Below are 20,082 nucleotides of genomic sequence, written 5' to 3' on the forward strand. Positions count from 1 at the left end.
TCTCAGTCAAACTGGCGACCTAAACATCAAAACGGAATCTAAGATTCTTTACCGAGAGTCTTGGCTGACTAAAACCTGTTGACGGACGAGACAGTACTGTTTAGTTATTATGTAGCATAGCATCAATTCAAATATAACTTTTCTACCGTATACATTTTTAGATACAGAAAAAAACATAACAATGCAATAGAACATGTTTGTGTATGTAAGTTATATGTAAGTTATATGTAAGTTATATGTAAGTTATATGTAAGTTATATGTAAGTTATTGCAATTTTGTTTTAATCTACGGAACACAAAGTCCGGGCCAAGTCAAAGAATGTTTGACCAAAATCTGATTTTAAAATGCGGCTGGCACAGTGCCACCTCAACTTTTTTCATTAGACATTTATAAACAAAATGAGACCGAACAAACATTACTGGGAATGATTATCGGCAATAATTCACAGTGTGGAAAGTTTCATAAAGATCTAAGGTGTCCATAGCCTGTGTGTGTGTGTGTGTGTGTGTGTGTGTGTGAGTGTGTGTGTGTGTGTGTGTGTGTGTGTGTGTGTATGTTAATCAGTGTGTGTGTGTGTGTGTGTGTGTGTGTGTTAATCAGTGTGTGTGTGTGTGTTAATCAGTGTGTGTGTGTGAGTGTGTGTGTGTGTGTTAATCAGTGTGTGTGTGTGTGTGTGTGTGTGTGTGTGTGTGTGTGTGTGTGATTAACACAAACACACCGTGCAGAAATCATTTAGGCTACCTGTGGCGCGCGAGAGTCGTTCTTCTTTGGATTTCACAGTCGGACATCTCCTCCGCAAATGCTTGGTGTAAATATCATCTCCCGGTTTTGGAATTATTAAATACCTGCATGAGCAAAAAAAGAAATTCCGGACATAATCACGGGATACACCAGGGGGTTCACGCCGTTAATGGTATTTACAGTAAATACAATTATGATACTGAGCAGATCTGCAGTTTTCGAAAGACAGAGGCCGTCCAAACAGTGTGTGTTTGCTCGATATCATATCTTTTTCCGTTTCGAAAACACACAAATCAGCCGGTTGGAGTTCATTCAGCATTTACACCGAGTAGCACAAACGGCGTGTCTCCGCTGGTAATTCCCACTATAAAACCTGACTCACCTTCAACAATCTGGCACAAATTTTCCACAGGCATTCAAGTTGAATGACACAAAAATCATCTGTTTTCTTTTTACGTGCATGACCGTTTTAACCCCGCCAATTACTCAATCAATCAATGAGGCTTATATCGCGCATATTCCGTGGGTACAGTTCTAGGCGCTCTGCAGTGATGCCGTGTGAGATGAAATTTTATACGGCCAGTAATTGCAGCCATTTCGGCGCATATTTACCTTTCACGGCCTATTATTCCAAGTCACACGGGTATAGGTAGACAATTATTAACTGTGCCTAAGCGGCAATTTTGCCAGGAAGGACCCTTTTGTCAATCGTGGGATCTTTAACGTGCACACCCAATGTAGTGTACACGGGGGGGGGGGGGGGGGGGGGGGGGGGGGGAGTTCGGACACCGAAGAGAGTCTGCACACAAAGTTGACTCTGAAATAAATTTCCGCCGAACCTGGGATCGAACTCACGCTGACAGCGGCCAACTGAATACAAATCCAGCGCGCTACCAACTGAGCTATATCCCCGCCCCAATAAGACAGCCCTACGCCGCTTTCGGGGGGAAGCATGGTTGGTATTTTCTTCTTAATTTCTTGAGGAAATCCAGGGCAACTACCCTTATTTCGTGTTTCTATAACTTCCCACCGAACTTTGACATGGATTACAGGATTTTTACCGTGCGGATTTGCCTTGTGCTTGTGTGTACACACGATCGAAGGTGAATAAGGCGCTAGCAGGTCTACACATAAGTTATGCACTAGGCGGTGACAGGACAAAAGCTCACAAGACAAAAGCTCACAAGACAAAAGCTCACAAGACAAAAAGCTCACAAGACAAAAAGCTCACACCATTTGTAAAAAAAAGAAAGACAAAAGCTCACATTTCGTTATAAAACAGTTATTACCATTCATAAAACATTTATACAGTTTTTATAAAACACAAATCTACACGTATCACATTTTAATTAACAAATTCACTCCAGTCGGATGCAGTGCCCCACTGCACTGAGGAAGTCCTCCATAGACCTACGCTCGGCTAATAAGTCCTGGCACAGGTTCTGGAGGCGCTTTTGAAGTACCGCGTAGCGTCGTCGCTTTTTCGCCGAGATTGCTCTGCCACCGGATCCAGTCAGTGTTGTAGCTCCTTTTCTCCAGATGCAGGTAGCCATCCAGACAAAGCTTGGCACCTCCCTTGTTCGTTTTGACATAGACCTATAATTATTAGATATAGGCCCCTGGTTTTGATGATCTCCATGGTGAATGATTTATGAGTGATTATCAAATTGACATCCTTATACACTAACACAATTGTAGCCCATCACTGGTGAGAAGTTAGGAACTGCTCAAATGACTAACTGAGGTGTGGAAGGTGAGAAGTTAGGAACTGCTCAAATGACTAACTGAGGTGTGGAAGGTGAGAAGGTGACAACAACTCTACAAGATAAAGATGTGAAAAATGTGAGCTTGTGTCAAATTTTAGCAAACGAAAAATGTGAGCTTTTGTCTTTTTTTTCATAAATGGTGTGAGCTTTTGTCTTGTGAGCTTTTGTCTTGTGAGCTTATGTCTTGTGAACTTTTGTCAGGTAACCGCACTAGGCCATTGGCGCCAAACTGTTACCTATTGGAGACAGATGTCGGTGAGGTGTCGAATCACCGAGTTCGATCACGTCGACATGGTGAATGTTTTCATCCGTCTCTGGAGGTTGCTTGTTTCCGAGAACCATTCTGATAATCATCGGTCCACGCTATCGCTACTGTGAGACCCGTAGGGAAGGAACTCATTTGACCTGCGTTCAGGATGTCCGAGAACGACATCAGCTAGAAGAGAGTGACGTCAGCGTCAAGGTCAATGCATGTCACGTGTTTGCGAAAGATGAGCAAATGGCAGTATGTGTGTGTGTGTTTTTCTGTGCATGTGTGTACGTGTGTTTGAGTAAGGCAATAATTGTATAGAGTATGAGCGGTCTAGTTGAAATCATTGTGAGGAGTCCCTTTACTGCCAGAGAAATCAACATTCTCAATTTTCACCTGCCATTGGTTCTCTATTGTGTATGTTGTATTTCAAAGACATGTAGGTTTACTGGGTTTATTGAATATTGTGTATCGAATGTCTTGATTTTGAATATACACTGTATCTGTTTGGGATTTCTGCGAAATATGGTTCTGTGTATGTAGATGGTTTATTATTTCAAATAAAGAAATAGTTAAACTAAAGTCTGCCACAAACACAACAACTTAGGAAGGTGAAGAAGCAGCCCCTCACCCCCCTACATACACACACACACACACACACACACACACACACACAAAACCCAACACACACACTCAAACTTTAAATGACACCTGCAAGCATTATTCAATTTGTATTTATTGCATCACAACAGTCACTGAGTTCAAATGGATGATGATAATGAGTAACAAGAGTAGTGAGATTGAGAAGATGATATTTTCAAAGCAGGCAATAAGAAAAAGACGTCAACATTTCACACAAGCGCTCTGTCATAATGCAATAACATCACCTTCATTTACATATATATATTACCTCACCAATCACGTCACCAAGAAAAGATATTACAAGCCCAAAACTCTCTGAGATAAAAAAAAAAAAAAACAACAACAGAGAACATGTTTCAAAATAAGTTAAAACCCTGCCTCACTTTCTAAATTCTGAAGCTGACAGTAAACGGTATCTATAACCCTTATTCCTCGACACAAAATTGGGTTTGAAACAGATCAAGAATAAAAATTGCGAGAAAGAATTCTGAACCATAGTCAGTTAATTGCACGCAGAAACGGTTATAGCAGACTTCCAGAAAGAATAGGAAAGTACAAATGACACAAAACTCCTAGAATGATAATCACCGGGAAAAGTATGTTAAACGTTGTAAAGGAACATACCTTCCTCCCCATGTAAGTGATTGTGCACACACAACAGATCTATTGAGATTTCTACAGTACGTGTGAGAAAAGCATCTCACCCTAGACGTTCATAACCAAAACTACTCAGCCTGGTTCCTGCGCAGAGCAAGACTTTTTTGCTCTATTATTTCCATCTCCGACACCTTTATGTTATATGTTATATGAAGTCTTATATCGCGCGCGTATCTCCAGACTCGGACTCAAGGCGCAGGGATCTATTTATGCCGTGTGAGATGGAATTTTTTACACAATACATCACGCATTCACATCGACCAGCAGATCGCAGCCATTTCGGCGCATATCCTACTTTTCACGGCCTATTATTCCAAGTCACACGGGTATTTTGGTGGACATTTTTTATCTATGCCTATACAATTTTGCCAGGAAAGACCTTTTTGTCAATCGTGGGATCTTTAACGTGCACACCCCAATGTAGTGTACAATCTGCTAAATTAATTCAGCACAAAGTCTCCACTGTGCAAAGGAAGCAGCCGGTCTGTTGATTGTGGGTAGTTGTTCAAGTAGAAGGATGCTCTAAGCCTAGACAGATCTCTTGTGGTGCACATCATGTTTACATGAGAAGGAGGGACCCTTTCAGTTTACATGAGAAGGAGGGACCCTTTCAGTTTACATGAGAAGGAGGGACCCTTTCAGCGTTCGAACATTGCGAAAAATGAGACTGACAAAATGAAAACTACAATCACATTCACAACCAACCAAAAACTGCAAATAAATATTTTACAGCTGGAGTACGCTGAATTCTGTTTTAAGTAAAAGTTTTTATGTGTTTTAAACAAAGAGATCAACTGGTGTCAATGATGAAGAGGAAAGCAAGCTTTGCACTTTAGAAATATACTAGAGAATGCAAAATAAATCAAACTTTCGTTCTAAAAATGTTTCTCATGAGTCAATGAAAGTCCAGACACTAAAATCTTCAAAAAGACATCCAAGAAACTGATCAGCTTATACAAATTAAAGTGATGTCTCATTACAAAATACACTCCCTGCAGACCAACTCTTCAGCAGCAGTACCTCTTCATAATTTCAATAGAGTAGCAACACTTTTCGGAAATTTCATTTAAAAAGATTTCATGATTGTGAGTTGAGCGTGCTTGACAAAAATCCTCCCTGTAAACACACATGGGAGAAACAATTTCTCTGTGACATTATTTTGATCATTCTCTTGTAATTTGTTCTTTTTTTCATTCCTCCGTTTCACCATGCATTATGTCATCCTATTTCTACACACACGCTTTCTCTCTCTCTCTCTCTCTCTCACCTTCTTACGCACTGTACACACCTGGCTGCACAAAACGTGTAACTACTCATCAAAACACACTCAACACAGCATTACACATGTAGCTACAGCACATCAGCCTTACCATTCACACAGATCCTACCATACGGACCATTTACAAGAACTTGAATTTTACACTCTTAATATCATGTGATCAACAGTCTAACAACAACGATATACATACATGTACAAGACTCAAAACTTCTAAAGTCACAGACACAACATAGATTTTTTTTTTTACATACACGTAAGATTTTTTAGCTGCCTCTCTGAACAAAGTGTTGCGGTCAATACAAAATCTTCTCCCAGCAGAAAGTACACACAAATTTTAACAGGCACACAAAACGACGTACACACACTACTTTCCTTCCCATGAAATATTCAACATCATCTTCTTCAGCGTTGGACAGGACATTCTCAGCGAAACTCACTGCGATCACCATACCATCAACAAACCCATGTACATTTTTCTTCACCTATATAACAGATGACCAGGATAGAAAATCATGGTGAAGAGGTAAAGTTGATCAGGCCAAACAAAAATATATGTTGGTTTAGGGTAACCCGACCGACCCTTTTTTTCCGCCGACCCTAAAACTTAAAAAAAAAATCCCCCTAAAGCAACCTCTGGCACATTTTGCGAACTATACCAAGACTAAAAATATAATTTTTTTTTTTAAAAAGCCGACTTATTATTTTGTGGTCATGTTACCCTAAACCAACATATCTTTTTGTTTGGCCTTACCTGCAAGCCTTTGTTACAACTTACACACAGTACAGTCATTTGATGTACTACCTGGGATGACAACATTCTTCCACTTGGACTCACAGCTAACCAATCAACAGCCTTCTTCCTGTGTAGAGTGCAGTTTTTTGCAGAATAAATTTCGTAACTGAACTTCCGTCAATCTACATAATTAATTCAGCACAAAAGAATCCCATGCTGCACAGGACACAGCCAGACTGTTGTTTTTTGGTACAAGTCCAAGTGGAAGGATATTGTTACTCCACATAAATAACTGCACTGTGTGCAAGTTGTAACAATGGCTTGCAATGCAGATATTGAACTTTAGCTCCTTAGACCTGTGGCGGTTTACATGATTACTGACAAGGGAAAAAGGGTTCCACTGACAGCAATACTATGAGTGACAATTGAGATTGAACAAGTCAACACTCAAATCTAAGCTAGACGCATCCTGTCTGTTACCACTAACAAACAAAGGGGTTGCAAATGTGGACCGAATATTATGCAATTGTCTCTCACACTTGTAAATAGAGGGTAGTAATCTGACGCATACTGAACTCCACCTGCCTCACTCTCACCTGCGGATCACTCTCACCTGCGGATCACACTAACAATCTAACATAACATGGGCCAGCTAGGTACCAAAGCAAGTAGCTATAATAAAAAAAAAAGTCTACAAATCTAATTCATCACAAATGTTATGTAAGATAAGCTGCTGCCTGTCTATGAATCACTAGTCCAGCACCGGCTCTGCTGTTATATACAAAAATGGTACCTCTCACGAGAGGACACCCTGGGACCAGCCACAGGTGTCCCTACACTGCAGGTGTCTGCTCACAGTAGCTATACCTTTGTTCAAGTTTATAGATGGAGGATCGACAGAAAGTGTCCTTTCCTGGCAAGTGTCCTCTCACTGGAGTTTTATCCCCGTACGGTTTGACAGTGAGGCCGTAAAACAATGGAGGGGCCACACACCCCTGCCAACACTGTCACTTGAGTGAAGGCCAATGAAGGGGAGTGATGTAACACTAACAGAAACACTTGAACATCATCTGTGTAGTTCAACGTCCTTTGTCAGTCAAATGTGCATGTAATCAGACTTCTTTGCACAATAAAGTATTGAAGCCCTTTCCCCTCAGAAAAAAAGATCAAACTGCCTAATGACAAAGCTAGGGATTCTAACCATGCAGCATGCCACTGCATGTCCTCCTAGCAGACTTTCCATTCAAAACATTGACAGAAAAAGATCACTCATGGCAGTCTACATATTCAACACCTTCCCACTGAGATTCAAACCCAACAACCACTCCCTTTAGCCTTCAATGTGCCGCAATGACACAACACTGATGTTGCATACAATCTTGACAACACTGATGTTGCACACAATCTTGACACAACACTGATGTTGCATACAATCTTGACACAACACTGATGTTGCATACAATCTTGACACAACACTGATGTTGCATACAATCTTGACACAACACTGATGTTGCATACAATCTTGACACAACACTGATGTTGCATACAATCTTGACACAACACTGATGTTGCATACAATCTTGACACAACACTGATGTTGCATACAATCTTGACACAACACTGATGTTGCATACAATCATGACACAACACTGATGTTGCATACAATCATGACACAACACTGATGTTGCATACAATCTTGACACAACACTGATGTTGCATACAATCTTGACACAACACTGATGTTGCAAACAATCTTGACACAACACTGATGTTGCATACAATCTCAACACAACACTGATGTTGCATACAATCTTGACACAACACTGATGTTGCACACAATCTCAGTCATTGGCTCGCTCAGATCACATGACACAGTCTCCAGTCTCACCTGCCCCCTCATAGGCGACAAAACACAACCTCATTTCTTAGCACACAAGTCCCTCATAACTTGTCAGTCAATAAAATGAAGGTACATGTTTATATATATGTATATTTATCAGTCAGGGGTAGTATTCTCTAGTCAGGAATAAATTAGCTGTTTTCACACTCTGCCAAGCTATCTGTATTCTTCAAATCTAAATGAATCAACTCTGCAACTGTTTTATTGCCCGCGGAATACACTTCAAGCAATAGTATTATCTGAACTCAAATGAGTGCTATGTTTTAACCCTTCGTAGACACAAAGGAATATACTGCATGCCAGTGTGCAATGAGGTGATAAAAGTAAGCTTCCCAAAAGATTACACAACTTTAAAACATTGCACCTTTAACGACTAATGTGCAAAATTGAATAGCGTAAGAAAAGCAATAGCCAATATGTAAAACATGCTTCATTTGCATTTTGGAAAGATTCACTTTTACAATCTAAATAAAAATGTACCAACAAATAAAATAGAAATACCCTACCATTCAATTTATGTTCTGGATTCGTGTTAAAAGGTTTATTCTTTCAGAAGTAGTGACCAATCAGATTGTTTGCAAAATATGATTTCATCTGGTGCAACTTGCCAGCAAAAAGTCACATCTTTAATGGAAAACAAGAAAATAAGTGTTCAAAAATAGAAGGAGAAAAAGTAAACCATGTCACATGATGACAATTTACAACACTAAAGACTATATATACCCTTTTAAAAGAGAGGAAAAATGACACATGGGAAAACCTGACACAACAAACATATGCGAATTCAAACAGACTTGGTTTCTCTCTCGCACACATGTATACATCCACACTCTCTCTACCATAACGTTTGTCCAGTAAGATTTGAAACGAGAACCAACCTGTTTCCCTCACTATCCACCCCTCTCTCTGTCTGTCTAAAAAACCTCATGCAAATCTCAAAGATGCACACAGATGAAGAACCTTATGTAAGCCTCAAAGATGCACATAGAAACACTCACACTGACGCACAGTAACGCTTGTTCAGTCACATTAGACACAAGAAGAATCCAATGCAAGCCTCACAAACACACACACCTTAACGTTCGTGCATTCAGAAAGCCATGAAAAGGAGAAGGTTCCAATGCAAGCCTCACAAACACCCCTAACGCTCACACATTCAGAGTGCCATGAAAAGTAGAAGCTAAGGTAAGCCTGTGCTAGGACCCTGTGCCAGTGCTCTGATAGGCGGGCAGGGCGGCCGGGAAGGGAGGCAGCGCCTGGTTGAGTCCTTGCGGGCTGTGAGTGGGGGAGGGGGAGTGAACAGGCACGTATCCAGGGGAACCCACGCTCCCCCCAGTCCTGGAATGTTGCTGCGTCAGCACCGCCATGCGAGGGTCCTGTTTCAGCCCCGTTGCCGGGGACGACGGCGACTGGTTGGCAAGGAGGGCGGTGGCCCCAGCCATGTGTTCGCGTTTGACCAATTTTGACAGAGACACCGTGGCGTTGCCGCTCCCTGCCAGTGACACGTTGTTGACGTGGAGAGCGTTGAACTTGGCCTGCTGAGCTGAAGTCTTGGCCGCTGTCGTGTGCGCTATTGACACAGCGTTTGTGAAGGACAGCCGCGTAGCAGGGAATCCGTTGACGTGATAGCTGCCTGCGTTCCCCGCCGCTGCTGCCCACTTTGGGTGCACCCCACCGGCTAGCTGGGCAGCTAGCACAGGCTGTGCCTGGAGTTGTGAGGCGAGACCAGAGGAGCTGGGGCCCTGGTGGGGTTGCACCGTCACTACACTGGGCCCCGCCTGGGTGCGCGAAGTAGCAAGGACGGCTGTGCGGGGGGGCAGACTGCTGACTGTGGTGGATGGGCGAGGGGGGGCAGCGTTGGGGGCTTGTATCCCCCCTCCCCCCACCACCTCTATCTGTGATCTGACCACCTGATGAGAGGAGGCGGCAGTGGCGGCCGCCCTGGCTTGCTGCTGACTGGCCAGACGACTGGCTAGGAACGCTTGCTGCTGTGCCAAGGTCAGCTCCCCGCCCGCTCCGCTCAGCAACAAGGCACCTGACGGAAGTCCCTGCAGGCCTTGAAACGCTGCCAGCTGACCTTGACCCTGGCCGGCAGCTTGCACCATGTGATAACCTTGGGGCAAGCAGCCTTCATGGAACACCTGCCCCCCAGAGGAAAGGGTCCCGGGGTGGTGGTGGAGAGCGGAGGTGGTGACGAAGCCTGCAGACAGCGACCCCGGGTTGTACACCACCGAGTTGTGCTGCCCCGCACCCCCCACTGTCATCCCGTTGACCGTCGTCGACACGCCCGCCTGGAGAAAGGACGCCAGTGACACCGGCGGTTGACCGGCGACAGTGACCAGAGGGCCAAAGTCTGTGAGGGGGGTCTGTGGTTGCTGCAGGGCCATGGTGGGGAGAGGCTGGTGGCGAGGGATGCTGCTGTAGGGGTCCAGGGCAGGAGCAGTGGATGTCGGGGGGATGTGGTCCGACTGTACACCTTCCCCGGAGATACCTGCACACCACAAAACACACCATCAACATCTGCTGCTGTCTCTAGCATCTTCACAACACGTACTGCCATGTCAGGGATGCAAGTTGATTATGTTTTAAATAAGGAAAACTTGCCTGAAGACTGGGTAGCTCTAACAGTTTTCAAGTGTTGCTCTATGAGCTTAATACACCGTACGGTTTCAAAATCAAGAAAACCATTTTCCTGAAAGGAATTATCATCCCTGGCATACTCTGAGTTTAAGGGCAATGGAGTGTGTGTGTGTGTGTGTATAAGAGAGAGAGAGAGAGAGAGAGAGAGAGAGAGAGAGAGAGAGAGAGAGAGAGAGAGAGAGAGAGAGAGAGAGAGAGAGAGAGAGAAAGAGAGAGAGAGAGAGAGCAAGTGTGTGTGAGGGGGGAGAAAGAGTGTGTGCATCTGTTCACGTAAGCCTAAGGTGCCCAACTATTCCACTCAGACACCAAAATGATGTACTGACTTGGCAGGAGTGAGATGGCCTCGGCGAGCTGCTTGGTCTCGTGTTCGGGCAGGTCCTCCATGCTGATCTCCCCTGCCAGCAGCTTCTCGAGCGTGTCTTTGGTCTTGAGCACGTTGTCGGTCACCAGGGCCAGCTGTCGCTCTAGCTTCTCGTTCTCCTTGGCCAGCGCGTCAGGCTCACCGTTCTTGTCCGCCATCGCTGTGGACACAAGGGAACACATGGTAAAATACTTTCCATATGACAAATGGGAATGGAACATGGACAAGAAGGATGGAAAACGCTTTACACGGCAATACTCGTGAGTTATACTTCATGCGAGAGATGGGAATGCAAAATGAACAAGGATGGATAATGCTATACAAAGCAATGCATGGTGAGTTTCCTAACGCTGTGGGAACACAAGCAATATATACGACTTATTATGGCAACACAAGGCGAGTTATTTTTTACATGACGGCTGGGAACACAAGAGAATACATGTTGACCTATTCCTCATAACGCTGTGGCAACACGAGGCAATCTATGGTAAAATATTTTGTATAACTAAGACCTACGGCTACGGGAATGGAAAAAACAAGGAGGAAAACGGCTTTACGAGTTTCAAAACAGATATGCAGAATATTCACCCGCAAAACGTCAGAATCGCTTGGAAATACTTGTGAATCTTGTGGCTACCTTTGCCTTTGATATCTTGTCAAGGAAATGAACTGATTTAGACCCATGCAGTATGCAGACACAAATATACTATCTTTCGAGAACTCACAGAATATGTCGTTGAAAGCATCATCTGGGAAGTTCTCAAAGTCCTGATCTTCCAGCAGACGTGACGCTTGCTCCAGGGGAAGTTCAAACGGCTTGTCAAAGTCTGAAAAGTAACAACTTCATTTTAACCATTTAGTAACATACAGTGGTCGTCGCTTAATAAAGCCACTTCTGGACCGACAAAAAATGGCTTTAATAAGCGGTGGATTTATTAACCGGCCGTCCAGGAATACGTCATTTTCGAAAGAAAAAAAAATCTTCTCTTTTGTTTACGTCACTCATTTGCTGAAACCATCTGAGAAGACCCTCCTTAACTTCTTTGTCTTTACCAAACCGCTGTCGTTTTCTCATTGGAGAATCTTTTTGGGCGCTTTCATGTTTTAGCCTTTCTTCGTTCTTCAAAATGTTCGTTAGCAAAGTCCTGGACATCCCCAGGTTTGCTGCACCTTCCCTCAAGCTGCATGCGGGAAGATCTTTAAATTTCTTGTAAATTTCCAGTTTCTCGTCCGTTGTCAAATCCTGGCGTTTTCTTTTCGGCATGTTTGATTCAATCCCTCTTGTTCCAATCCGATAGAAAACAGTAAACTGATTTAATTTAGTCATGAACACAACACGCGACCAAAGCTACACAATTTATGAACTCAACACGTGCGGTTTTTATTGACTGACATTCTTTTCTGAACTCAGTTACTTCGTGATACGTGTGAGCGTGGACATAAATAGGCCTATGACTTGAGCGATTACAAGAACAGAATAATGTGAGTTTTAGTAACAAACTACGTGATTTCTCTGAGAAAACTGGCTTTAATAAGCGGCGGGTTGGGTTTATTAACCGGCTTTTTCTAATACATAAGATATAGTGATAAATCTGGACCGTCTGAAATTGGCTTTTATAAGCGGCTGGCTCTATTAACCGCGGTTTTATTAAGCGGCGTCCACTGTACTAACAACCTGCAGGGATATTCCAAACCGTACCAACAAGAAAATATGATCATCTTAGATCCTGCAGAAACTGAAACCGGAGATCAATGATACAAAACTACTGAAAATACACTGTAGTGAACACGTTACAGCAAAATACACATCACTCAGCTGAATAACACTTCACAATCTTGTGCTGCTTGTGATGTGCACGTCATTATCAAGCCTTTCCAAAAATCTTGCTTTAGTTTTGCAGTACAAAGTGCCTTGAAATATCAGTATATATATATATCTAGCAAGAATTCTGGTTCCCTTTTAATACATCCAAACAAACGAATAGTAATGTTGTAACACTCAACACACAGAATAAAATCGCACTGAAGAAAAAAAATAACATTGTCTTACAGCTACCATCCCCTTCTAATCCAACTTTGATCATGCTAACTGGACTGAAGGTGTAGAGGCGGAGGAAAAAAAAAATCAAACAAACACACCAGTGACCACACACACACACACCAGTGACCACACACACACACACCAGTGACCACACACACCAGTGACCACACACACACCAGTGACCAGACAGACCAGTGACCACACACACCAGTGACCAGACACACACCAGTGACCAGACACACACCAGTGACCAGACACACACCAGTGACCAGACACACACCAGTGACCACACACACACCAGTGACCAGACACACACCAGTGACCACACACACACCAGTGACCACACACACACCAGTGACCACACACACACCAGTGACCACACACACACCAGTGACCGCACACACACCAGTGACCACACACACACCAGTGACCACACACACACCAGTGACCACACACACACACCAGTGACCACACACACACCAGTGACCAGACACACACACACACGTGACCACACACACACACCAGTGACCACACACACACCAGTGACCACACACACACCAGTGACCAGACACACACCAGTGACCAGACACACACCAGTGACCAGACACACACCAGTGACCAGACACACACCAGTGACCACACACACACCAGTGACCACACACACACCAGTGACCACACACATACACCAGTGACCAGACACACACACACCAGTGACCACACACACACCAGTGACCACACACACACCAGTGACCACACACACACCAGTGACCAGACACACACCAGTGACCAGACACACACCAGTGACCAGACACACACCAGTGACCAGACACACACCAGTGACCACACACACACCAGTGACCACACACACACCAGTGACCACACACACACACCAGTGACCACACACACACCAGTGACCACACACACACCAGTGACCACACACACACCAGTGACCACACACACACCAGTGACCACACACACACCAGTGACCACACACACACCAGTGACCACACACACACCAGTGACCACACACATACACCAGTGACCACACACACCAGTGACCACACACATACACCAGTGACCACACACACACACCAGTGACCACACACACACACCAGTGACCACACACACACAGTGACTGCACACATACACCAGTGACCACACACACACACCATTGACCACACACACCATTGACCACACACACCAGTGACCACACACACCAGTGACCACACACACACCAGTGACCACACACACACACCAGTGACCACACACACCAGTGACCACACACACACACCAGTGACTGCACACATACACCAGTGACCACACACACACCAGTGCCCACACACACACCAGTGACCACTCACATACACACATGTGACCACACACACACACCAGTGACCACACACACACACCAGTGACCACACACACACACCAGTGACCGCACACACACACACCAGTGACTGCACACATACACACCAGTGACTGCACACACACACACCAGTGACTGCACACATACACCAGTGACCACACACACACCAGTGCCCACACACACACACCAGTGACCGCACACACACACACCAGTGACTGCACACATACACCAGTGACCACACACACACCAGTGACCACACACACACCAGTGCCCACACACACACACCAGTGACTGCACACACACCCCAGTGACCACACACACACACCAGTGACCACACACACACCAGTGACCACACACACACACCAGTGACCACACACACACCAGTGACCACACACACACACCAGTGACCACACATACACCAGTGACCACACACACACCAGTGACCACACATCCTATCAGGGCACTTTCCCCCTGGATTTTTTCCCCCCTGACTTTATCCCCCCGAATTCTTCCACCCGGATTATTTCCCCCCGTGACTTTTTCCCCCTGGGACTCTTTCCACCCGTGACTTTTCCCCCTCGGACTATTTGCCCCGTGACTCTTTCCCCCTGTGAATTTTTAGCAATGTTTTTTATATCAATTGATGATCACGTGAGAAGACACAAACATTTCCACCCCTTTACAAATTGGTCGCACGTTTGTATTATCACACGAGAAGTGAGCAGTGTTAGACACAAACATTTCCACCCCTTTACAAATTATTCGTACATTTGTATTTTCACGTGAGAAGTGAGCAGTGTTAGCCACTGTAAGTGAAATCTGTGAATGTGTGAATGATAAATCTGCGATATCAGTATCGGTGACTGTCAACTTGATTGAGTACGAAAGAACTGATGACGATATGCCAAGGACAAATAACCACTGTGAGGGATGGCACAGAAGATTCCAGTCAAACGTTGGAGCGCACCACCCCAACTTCTGGAAGTTCCTGGAAGTTCTCAGAAGAGAGGAAGCAGCTGGCCGAGCAGAGATTGCTCAACACATCACTGGTCATCCTCCACCACCCAAAAGAAGGAAATACAAAGACTCTAACGAGCGCATTTTGCGGCTCGTTCGGTCATATGACAACAGAAACCTTGACACATACCTACTCGGAATTGCACACAATGTTTTCTTTTAGACGCTTCTTGATGTGAACGTAGCAGAGATTGTTCAACACGTCGCTCGTCATCCTCCGACACACACAAGAAGGAAATACCAAGACTCTACCCAGCGCATTTCGCGGCATACAGTGTTTTCTTTTAGACTATTTTAGACTCTTTTAGATGTGTATGTATGTGAATGTACGTGTTTTAAACCAAAGCTGCTGAATTAAAAGTAGGAACCACACATGTGTAAGAATACACATTTTATTTATCCATTTTATCAAAAAATTAAGCATTAAGCATTAACAAAAAAATTAAAATAGAAATAATAAAATAACGGAAAGAGTCAAGAGGGGAAAGAGTCAAGGGGGGAAATAGTCACGGGGGAAAGTGCCCCAGGGGGGAAAAGTCACGGGGGGAAAAAGTCTCAGGGAGAAAATGTCACGGGGGGAAACAATCTGGGTGGAAGAATTCGGGGGGATAAAGTCAGGGGGGAAAAAATCCAGGGGGAAAGTGTTCTAGAATCCCACACACACACCAGTGACCACACACACACACCAGTGACCACACACACACAGTGACTGCACACATACACCAGTGACCACACACACACACCATTGACCACACACACCATTGACCACACACACCAGTGACCACACACACACCAGTGACCGCACACACACCAGTGACCACACACACACACCAGTGACCACACACACACCAGTGACCACACACACACACACCAGTGACCACACACACACACCAGTGACTGCACACATACACCAGGGACCACACACACACCAGTGCCCACACACACACACACACACCAGTGACCACACACACACACCAGTGACCACTCACATACACACACGTGACCACACACACACACCAGTGACCACACACACACACCAGTGACCACACACACACACCAGTGACTGCACACACACACCAGTGACTGCACACATACACCAGTGACCACACACACACCAGTGACCACACACACACCAGTGACCACACACACCAGTGACTGCACACACACCCCAGTGACCACACACACACACCAGTGACCACACACACACCAGTGACTTCACACACACACCAGTGACCACACACACACACCAGTGACCACACACACACCAGTGACTTCACACACACACCAGTGACCACACACACACACCAGTGACCACACACACACCAGTGACTTCACACACACACCAGTGACCACACACACACCAGTGACCACACACACCAGTAACCTTACACACACACCAGTGACTGCACACATACACCAGTGACCACACACACACATCAGTGACCACACACACACTCACACCACCAGCAAAGTCTCTCACCAGGTGACAGGGTGTCATCCAGATCAAAAGCTCCCAGCGCGTGTTCCAGGTGCTTGTTGTCCTTGGGCCCCCTCCCCCCTGAGGTGGAGGGATGGGTAGACTTTTCCTTGGCAACACCCACACAAATGGAAGCTGCCACTGGGGGTAGAGGGACAGGGCGGTGGGGCTGGGTGGTGGGGGGAGCACTGGGGGTGGAGCTGTCTGGTTGAGACAGGGGTGTAGCGGGGGTGAGCTCCATGTGCTCTGTTTCCGGCATACCTGTGTGCAGAGAAAGAGATGTATTCATGTTGGTAACCAACATTCTGATAGCAATTACAACATTCTCAACACCCCTAAACTACACTTGTTTGACACCTGTGAGCAGAAACAGATGTATTCATGTGGGTACCCGCCATTCTGATAGCAATTACAATGTGCTCAGCATCTCTATACTTGTTTGAAAGCTGTGTGAACATGCAATTTGCAAAGAGTTTAAAAACTCTGGTAGCAAAGCCCCCTGTGAGAATTGACAGTTAGCAAGTTTAAAGACAATTTGATGACCACTTCTGGAACATATGGCTCACAAAATCAAGTGGATGAGGAAGTGGACTCAGATGATCCTTCATTATTTTCTCCGAGGAATATTTTTCTCTAGTCCAATTTCCTAGAAAACAGTCCCTTCCCTTGGAAAATACCTGATCCGAGGAGACTTCTGCAGCCTGTAAATTAATACTAAATAGGCAAATGAAGAGAAGGTCCACAGAAACGATGTGTTAAAATGGAGCAAGTTTTTAAACAATGGTTTCATTGCACTTACTGATATCTCCTGTTGGTTTGTCCGGTGGCATCGGTTTCTGTGGGCGGGCGTTCTTTCCCTTCTTTTTCTTCCCTTTGCGAGGCGGTCTCGTCAGAGCAGGTGGCTTGGTCTTCTTACGGGGTCGCTTCTTCGCTTCTGCGGCTTCCTCCTTCAGCTGATGTTCCTGCAAGGATGAACAACACTCACAAGAATGAACAACACTCAAAAGAATGAACACTCATAAGAATGAACAACACTTATAAGAATGAACAACACTCATTACTTTTTGTCAGTGTGTGATGATAACCTATTGATTCTGATCACTGGCCACTGAAGGAGGAAGCAAAGAGCTTAAAAACCCTGGTAGCAAAGCCCCCTGTGAGAATTGACAGTTAGCAAGTTTAAAGACAATTTGATGGCCTCTTCTGGAACATATGGCTCACAAAATCAAGTGGATGAGGAAGTGGACTGATGCTCCTCCATTATTTTCTCTGAGGAATATTTTTCTTTTGTCTAATTTCCTTGGAAAATACCTGGCCTATTTTCATTGTAGCCGAAAATAGCTTGCTGCGTCTTTCGCCGGGTTTTCCCATGCAGGCTCACATATGGCTCTATCTGACCCGGTACGGATATATCCGCTCAGACTGTTAGCTTCAGTCGCTTACTGTAACGTCGATATAACGCCTGCATTCCAGCGTGTTGATACACAGTTACTACAATTCTGAGTGACCTGCTAAAAAAAAACTTGGTCAACATAGGTGGGGTAGAAAGTGTTAAGGAGAAAACAGATGCATAGCAAATCACAAACCTAACCAACCAAGTAACAGAAGTCTTTTCCTGGGTAGGGTGACAAGACAGGGCTAGGGGGTAGAGGGGGGGTGGGGGTGGGGTGGGGGGCACTGCAAGCTCCCAATTTGGCCCTGGGGAAGGAAAATCACATACTAATAAAAGTGAACAATTTAACACTTTCCACCCAGCCTATGTTGACCAAGTATTTTTTAGCCGAGACCAGCTGTGCTGCAGCAGGTTACTCAGAATTGTAGCAACTGTGTAGTAACTGTGTATCAATACGCTCGAATGCAGGCGTTAGATGGACGTTACAGGAAGCGACTGAAGCTAACAGTCTGAGCGGATATATCCGTACCTGGTCAGATAGAGCCATATGAGTGGTACCTGGGAGACAATGAGTTAAGTATGGTGACGAACTCCATAGTCACATGGGGCTAATTTTGGCCATTGCCCCCAAAAAAAAACACACAGAAGACATACAAACGAAAAATGTACTAAACATAAGCGAGCAACTTACGGCCTGCAAACCGTGAGGGAAGCAGAGAGAGAAGTCGTGCCTGATGTCGATGACGGGCATACAGCACTGAGTGTTGTCCGAGTTCTTGGCCGTACAGAACTGGAACAGCTGTTGGTCGACATTGTACATCACATCTGATCAAAAGTCAAGGACTACAAGATTTCCTTCCGGTACACCGGGGTGCTAGGGCTACATTATTAGGTCCAAACCTAAAACTGAAAATCCTTGTAAGCCTAAACCTCAACATACACTGCTGAACCGCCCAAACTTCCTTTCTATAATACCTGGGATGGATACGTTGTCCTTTGTACTCCACCTATTGTCTTCCTTGCCTGAAATTTTGCTTTCGACAAATCAGTTAGTAGCTTTCAAAAGCTCTGTTCAATTCAGTAATACATGCACTTAAAACCTCCGTAAAGTTCGGTTAACTCAAAAGCATTTCTTCTTCAACTTTTTATAATTTGAAAGCATTTTTTCTATCACATAGAAGTCTACACTTTTCCATACTCTATGCCCATTTACAGGGTGGGCCATAAAAAGTGTCCACATTTAATTTGTTAATATTTTTCCTGTAAAGTGATATTTTCTTTTCTGTTTCAGATAGAATTTGAGACAAGCATCTTAGAATTCTTTTAAAGCCTGAATGGATCGCATTCCAGTACAGGAAAGGACCAAAATCGTTGAACTTTACTTTGCTACCAATTCTGTGGTTCTCGCCCAGCGTGCTTTTCGGAGAGAGTTCCCTGGCACACACTGTCCATGTGCGAGAACTGTGAAGCGCCTCGGGGATAAATTCAGGAACACTGGTAGTCTCGCAGATAACAATAAAGGACATAGTGGTCGACCATTTTCTGCTAGAAGTCCACCTAACATTGAAGCAGTAAGGGACCGTTTGCAGGAATCCCCACGAAAATCAACAAGGCGGCTGTCACAGGAAGTCGGTATCTCGAGGACATCTGTACGAAGGATCATACACAAAGACTTAGGATTGTTTCCGTACAAGATACAAATTCTCCAACAACAAACTGATGCAAACAAAAGAGAAAGGTTAGAATTCAGTAAAAGCATTTCTGAAAGAATTGAAAACAACCCAGGAGTTCTCGACCTCATTTTCTTCAGCGATGAAG

General features: G+C 44.7%; 1 protein-coding gene across 2 annotated transcripts in view; it reads right to left on the bottom strand.

Annotated features, from left to right (window-relative positions):
* Positions 1-3,476: 3,476 nt before the first annotated feature.
* The window catches only part of LOC138946915 (uncharacterized), a 37,572-nt gene continuing 20,966 nt past the window's right edge, over positions 3,477-20,082 (bottom strand). For both annotated transcript variants that reach the window (XM_070318318.1, XM_070318317.1), the window contains exons 7-12: positions 18,956-19,089; positions 17,671-17,833; positions 16,875-17,132; positions 11,696-11,797; positions 10,933-11,130; positions 3,477-10,460 (exon numbers count right to left, since the gene is read on the bottom strand). In XM_070318318.1, coding sequence (XP_070174419.1) covers positions 9,166-10,460; positions 10,933-11,130; positions 11,696-11,797; positions 16,875-17,132; positions 17,671-17,833; positions 18,956-19,089 — 2,150 coding nt within the window. In that variant the 3' untranslated portion in view covers positions 3,477-9,165. The remainder of the gene's footprint in view (positions 10,461-10,932; positions 11,131-11,695; positions 11,798-16,874; positions 17,133-17,670; positions 17,834-18,955; positions 19,090-20,082) is intronic.

The sequence above is a fragment of the Littorina saxatilis genome, linkage group LG14 (assembly GCF_037325665.1).
Source record: "Littorina saxatilis isolate snail1 linkage group LG14, US_GU_Lsax_2.0, whole genome shotgun sequence".
Taxonomy (NCBI): domain Eukaryota; kingdom Metazoa; phylum Mollusca; class Gastropoda; order Littorinimorpha; family Littorinidae; genus Littorina; species Littorina saxatilis.